Source organism: Trachymyrmex cornetzi, unplaced genomic scaffold (assembly GCF_001594075.2).
Source record: "Trachymyrmex cornetzi isolate Tcor2-1 unplaced genomic scaffold, Tcor1.1 scaffold95, whole genome shotgun sequence".
Classification (NCBI taxonomy): domain Eukaryota; kingdom Metazoa; phylum Arthropoda; class Insecta; order Hymenoptera; family Formicidae; genus Trachymyrmex; species Trachymyrmex cornetzi.
Window position 1 is genome coordinate 314696 of NW_017300300.1, and position 6716 is coordinate 321411.

The 6716-nt window shown below is 30.9% G+C and overlaps 1 protein-coding gene across 3 annotated transcripts; it reads left to right on the forward strand.

The window, feature by feature from the left end:
- Nucleotides 1-473: 473 nt before the first annotated feature.
- Nucleotides 474-4579, forward strand: LOC108769798 (zinc finger protein 484). Of its 3 annotated transcripts, XM_018520998.1 has the most exons (4): nt 474-752; nt 1849-2232; nt 2348-2512; nt 2603-4579. In XM_018520998.1, the coding sequence occupies exons 1-4, from the start codon at nt 612-614 to the stop codon at nt 3959-3961; spliced, it is 2049 nt and encodes a 682-aa protein (XP_018376500.1). In that variant the 5' UTR covers nt 474-611; the 3' UTR covers nt 3962-4579. The 3 variants fall into 3 exon arrangements, with proteins under 3 accessions (XP_018376500.1, XP_018376499.1, XP_018376501.1); XM_018520997.1 differs by having other exon boundaries at nt 477-752; nt 2348-4579; XM_018520999.1 differs by lacking the exon at nt 474-752 and having other exon boundaries at nt 1892-1948; nt 2023-2232; nt 2348-4579.
- The last annotated feature ends 2137 nt before the right edge of the window (nt 4580-6716 follow it).

Here is a 6716-nt window from a genome sequence, read left to right on the forward strand (position 1 = left end):
TTTTGTGATTCTTCGCTGAGATAGGACTATTCCTTTAAATCTAAAAGAATAATCCAATCAGCGCGACGAATCATAAAACTGTTGCAAAACTGCTGAATCTGCTAAACGCAGCCATTGTGATATCAGCTTAAAGGAGCCTACAGACCAGTCTAGGGAAATACTAGGGAAATACAATAGTATACGTAACGTATACTGTAGCATTTCCCTAGACTTTCGTATACGTTTCTTTTCAAGAATAGAGCCACTGGTTTGTAAGCTCCTTTATGCCTCTGGCACACCAGCGCAATGTTCGTCGCGCGTGACACGCGATATCCAATGAATGTACAGCTTTACGATGTTCTCATTCTAAAGGTATACTCTCATTGGATATCGCTCTCGCGCGCGATGAACATCGCGCTGGTGTGCCCGAGGCATTAGGCTGATGTCACATTGAGCGGTTCATGCGGAACAAAATTAATCGGCGGCAGCGACGGTGACGGCGTTGGCGGTGGCTGGTGGCGGTGGTTTTGTGCTAGTGTTTATCGCTCTTGTGTATGTCACGCAATTGAAAACCTTCTTTCTCTTTTTGTGCGATTTTTCAGTATTTGCGATTTGTTTATTGTGGAAAAATAATGTCGGGATACCGCAAGGTGAACTATTACGAATTGTGTCGATTGTGTACCAGCAGTGAAGGTAACAAGATGAATATTTTTCGTGATGAAGGACGTAGACGACAATTGCAAACAAAAATACAGACGTATCTTCCGATACAGGTGAGCATTCATGCTCAATTTGCGAGCTATTTTTGGTTCTTTTGTAAATAATGTGATAATTACTCAATCCACTTAACTCTACTTGTTAATTTCATATGCCATGAGCAACACAAGACTCCAAAGTTTGTAAAGTCTACAAAAAATACTTGTGAGATCTTAGACTTTAATAGATTACATTTTAATTCATTTGGTGCGAATTATTCTTACACGAAAAACCGTGACATTGAAATAATTTTTTAATTATGATATGTTATTAATATATATTTATGAGTTATGATACATTTTATTCAAAATAACAATGTTGTTATGGTCTTATATTTTAGAACAATAATATATATATATTTATTTATATATGTATAATGAAAAGAGAATATTTAAAAAAGTTTCAATACGAATTAAGATAATAAATCATAGTTTATTATATATTTATCTATGTGCGTGTATGTGTGTGTGTGTTGTGCAGAAGCTTAACAAATTTATGAAAAGAATTTAAATAATTAAAAATTAAATTAATTTTTTTTTTAATGCTTCCTTTTATTTTTTTTTAATCTTTTGACTTAATATGTAAGCTTTTGAAGATTTATAAGAGTTCAGTTTTCATATAGCTATAATATAAACAAACATATTCTTATATAATTATTTATATTGTTTCTCTATGATATGTTTCAATAAAGATATATCATTATATTATATATCGTTAATGCTAGTTGATATATTTTCATATAGAATATTGTAGTATTATTGATAAAACTTTAATATATTTCTTTAAAATATTAAAATATTGTTTACATTTAAATCATTTAACCAAAAAGCTTAGTTGTGTTATTGGTACAGTCAATTTTAGTAGATTAAAAAGATATATATTTTTATACAAATTGTCAAAATGATATAAATTCTAATTATTTAATTAATTTATTAATTTATTTCTAGCGTATTATTAGTATATATAACAAATTAACATTTAATTTTGTCTAATTGCCAAAATTAAAATAGAATAAATTATATACCTATATACATATAATTATATACATAAATTATATACATATAAATGAATAAATTTTTTTGTTTTTAAAAATTAAAACTATATTTCTTGAAGATTATGGAGGAGGATTCATTACCAAAAATTGTATGCCATGAATGCGTCAAGAAGCTAGAGAATTTCATAGAATTTCGAGAAACTGTTGTCAATGCTGAGGGTATGTTGGAATCTTATTTCACTTCACTTCGTTTTTCCGAGGAATTTCTGAAAGAAGGAAAAGTTTATGTAAAGAATACTGAAAAGGAAAGACCGTCTACACCAGAGGATGAAGTTCTAAAGTCAGTGGATAAACCAACACCAGTGGGAGGCCAAATAATAAATAATCAACAAACAGATCAAATACATCAGCAACCTGTCGTAGTTAGCAATATAAATACTTCTAATATACAAATTATTAGTGGTGTTCAAGCAAGGGTACAACAATACAAATGTGCTATGCAGGTCTGTAATGAATAAGTAAAACTTTATATTAAATATAATAAAGCTTTCTGTTGCTGTATCTATTAAAGATTATTTATTTGCATTAGAAGTATTAAAATTTTTTTCTTGGGTTTAGATGCAACCAGGTGGTATGGCGGCAGCTGTCGTTGAAGCTACAGCAGAGACTCATTACAGTTACCAACAACAAACTTCTCAAGTATCACAATCAAATGAAGCGCAAAATCAAATCAGTGATCAACAAAATCAGTCTCCTGTAATTCAGACACAAACTCAAAACCAAGTACAGAATCATAACCAAATAAATCAGCAAGTACAATCCCAAAGAGCAATGTCTCAACAATTGAATCAGTCAGCACAATTATCTCAACAGGTCCAACAACAGAGTCAAAGTCAAATCAGTCAACCAGTACAAAGTCAATCACAGATATCACAGCAGCTTCAACAATTACAGAGGCAACAATGTGAATTTGAAAAGCAGCATAGACAACTTCAACTTGAGAAACAGCAAGTGCAAATCATAACACAACAAGAGTTTTCAGTGAAACAAGAGACACCAGTTGTACATCAAAATAATAATATAGTTTTCAAAACTGAAACAGACATAGAACCGAGTCAACAAATTATACAAAAGATACAATCCGAAACCCAAAAAGATGAATCTCCTAACCCAACTGTACAAACTTATACTACAGTACAAGCAACGCCAGAAGTATTTCTAAATTTAGGTTTCAAAGAGACTCCATTGATGACGATTCGAGACGATAAAGATTTTAAAGAATTGACAAAAACGTCGTCTGATGACGGAATGTCTCGTAATTCAATTGAACAGATCAGAGAATTTCTAAGGCTTAGATCAGGATCGGAGCCAAATTCTCTAATCACTGTCAATCCTCAAGGACTTTCACAAGGTGGAAGAAACGCTATTTGTCGCGATTGTGGTAAAAGCTTTCCTTCATTCAATCAAATGAGCAATCATAATTGTAATGTTGAGACACTTGTAAGTGAACCATCAGATTCCGGAAGTAAGGATGATTCCTTGCAAATTGTTAATTCTTTTAATTGTGACATTTGTAGTAAGCCATTTAAACGGAAAGAGCATCTTTTCCAACATCGAAAATTACATACCGGTGAGCGACCATATGTGTGCACGACATGTACAAAAGCATTCAGTCGTAAAGAACATTTAGTTAGACATTCGGTTTCTCATACTGGACAGAAAATGCACGAATGTGAAATGTGTGGTAAAAGTTTTTCACGTAAGGATAATCTACATAAACATCGAAAAACGCATGGTGTATCTGGTCCTTACATCTGTGAAACTTGCGGAAAGTCATTTGTTGTAAAACATTATTATGTGATGCATTTAACTACTCATGCGGTAGCTGTCATGGATGGTATAAATTGTCCTGATCCATTTCCATATAAATGCGATATATGCCACAAAGCATTTTCAGTAAAACAATATCTTACTACACACAGACTTAGACATAGATCAAAAAATAATAATTCTGCACAAAATAGTTTAAATGGGCATCAACAACAGTCAAATCCTACAAATAATGTGAATGTAGTGACAAATAACGTTAGTAATACTGGAAATTTAAATAATAATGGGCAATCTAGCAATGAGTCGACTGTTGAAATGCAAAGTGTTATTGAACGGAACGAACAAGTTAATAGTTCATTTGCTAACAGTCAGTACCATACTAATATGCAAGAGTTTCAATGAGATAAGGGAAAGCGTGTCTATTATGTTCTCTTGCCAAATGGTAACAATCATAAAATCGTGGTTGTATAAGCAAGAGAAACTTTATGACGCGCTGAAATATTTTTTTATGATTTTATTCTCTTGAACGAATGTGGTATTTGTACTTTAATACTATAGGAATGAAATCAAAATGATTATTCTAACAAATTAGATATTTTGATGTACACACATCGGACAGAAAGTAGATCTGTTAAATTCACCGGACATAACGATATATTTTGCCAACGAATTATATGGAATGCATACTGTAGTTTTTAAATGAGTGCTCATTCGGATCTAATATTTGAAAGATGTGTGTTATATGTTATTAAGGGGATGCTGGAGTGACAGCCGAACTGATTAATGTCGATAATATAAATTCTTTTTAGTACTATATTATAACAATGTTCACAATAGCATCTTTAATTAATTTACATTATTGTTCTGTCTCACTCAAATGCATATATCTGTCCTTATCTAACATATTACAGCGCAATCTTTTGCAAGATCCGGCACCTATTGCTAGACACAATTACTGCTCTGTTTACCATTCTGAATCTTCGCTAAACATACGTATACACATACTTTGCAGCTGAATATAAAGCCTACAATGTTTTTTGCTTCCTGTTTCTTATTTCTTATTTTATGCTTTTTCCTTCTTTACAATCGTTTTATTGACAATTGCGTTTCTTTTCATATTTCTTGTCTCTTTCAAAATTTGTCAACTTTTATCTTCAGTGACAGAAAATAAAGAAACTGGACAAAATGCGAGAAATAAAAGTAATAAAAAGCAAGATACAGGAAACAAAGAGCACATTGTAAATTAGGCTTAAAACTTCTTTTTAAGCATTCAATCTTAATTCTATAAACTTAATATTGTTTGTTCACGTAATCCAACGGGTGGTGCAATGTTATTTTGTCCATACGAGCTATAGAACTTTTATATTAAGGAACCATCTACATCAGGTGACAGCTTTACGAGTTGAAAAATGTAAGTTCTTAATTTTTTTTCGATCTTACAATTAGTATAAAGTCCACTACTCTACCTCTTAGTTTTGCGTCTACTTCAATCCTGTAAAAGGAGATTTTTATTTCGTTCAATCAATTCAGAAGTTTTTATACGGCTGTAATGTATCGATAATTCGTGACTCCACCATCCCCTTAATACAATACCCCTATACTTGTATGCAATATTCTGTATATGAGTATATTCATATCTAGATACAGCAAATACAATGATTATAGAAATTCAAGATTATTCAAGGTCATAGACATAAAAAAAAGTTGAAAAAAGAAAGTTCATCGTCCATTCTCGAATGCGCGCCAACAAACATTAGTATCTATTCTAATTTATTCTTTGAAAGAACCAAAATAATTTCGCAAGATGTAATATGTCCGTATTATTAAAATCACAAATCAGTTTGAACTTATGAATCTTGCCAGTACAACGAAGTAATTATATTGATCCATTAACCAGCACATAATGGAGTAAATTAATATTTATATTTACAGATACACATTTATATGAATGTAATAAGTTACACAGAGATGTTAAATAATCAAATTGTCTATATCACATTTTTCATAAAATAAAATTGAAATGTACAGAATTCGAAAGATTTTTGTCTAAGGCTGGAATCAGACTATGCATTGAAAATTGAGATTAAAGATTAAAGATTGAAATTTCACCAATGAGGACAAAGAAATTTTGGTTCCTTTTGTTCTGGTTGGTCAAACTTTAATCTCAGTCTTCAATCTCATTCTTCAATGCGTAGTCTGATTCCGGTCTAAGACATCATGTCTTTTGCAAATTTTTCGACGACAGATTTATTTATTCAATTGCATTTTTTTTTATATCTGTAACACTTGAAATAGAATGTGTATCATGCTTTAGGGCAGGCTTGTCCAATTTGAGCTCCGGAGCCAAAACGCAAAGCCATCGACGTAAAAATATTCAATGTAGATAAGATTTCGGGGACTGTAAAGTGTCAATACGCATCTAAGTGACGTTTATCAACATTTTATAGTTCTTAAAATCGTACGTTGAATTATTTTGCATCGATGGCTTTGCGTTTTGGCTTCAGAGCTCAAATTGAACAGGCCTGCTTTAGAGAAAGGAAGAAGGTAGAAAATATAGAAAATTTGATATACATTGAATTTAAAATAAAAAATTAGATAAATATATTAAGATTTCGATTTGAAGACAGTAATATCTAAAACATGGAAAGGAATGTAATTTTATATCTGATCAATGATTGATAAAGCATGACATTCTTAATGTTGGATCAATATAGAATTATCAATTTCATTGTATTAGCATAATTCTATACATGATATTCAAACTGAATTGCGAGTTTGATCTAGCATTTTAAAAATAGTGTTTTAAAAAATAAGTTTTTTTTCGTAATGAACCACATATATTCGAAAACGTAATCATATTGTTATAGTCATGAGATTGTTCCAGTTTCTGACAAAATGGTCATAGATGCATTATTAGTAATATATAAAAAGGTTTCGATAAAAAAAATATTTAATTTTAAGATTTAAGTAATATTGATCATATATAATACTTCAAATTTTGACTCGTGATATACTTCGAATTTTTAAGTACTTATATTGTTGTATGTGTGTGTATGTGTAAAAGTTCTCCTTTAGAACAGCTATGTATATATCGAATCTCAACTATCTATAGATTACAGTAACTGCAACAATCTCTGATTATTTTAAAAAGAATGTT

What these genes read in the sequence shown, in the direction of transcription:
- LOC108769798 (XM_018520997.1), top strand. Translation starts at nt 612, where the DNA reads ATGTCGGGATACCGCAAGGTGAACTATTACGAATTGTGTCGATTGTGT. An exon ending in AGACGTATCTTCCGATACAG is followed by an intron (nt 753 to 1,848) that starts GTGAGCATTCAT and finishes TATTTCTTGAAG; the next exon opens with ATTATGGAGGAGGATTCATT. An exon ending in AATACAAATGTGCTATGCAG is followed by an intron (nt 2,233 to 2,347) that starts GTCTGTAATGAA and finishes TCTTGGGTTTAG; the next exon opens with ATGCAACCAGGTGGTATGGC.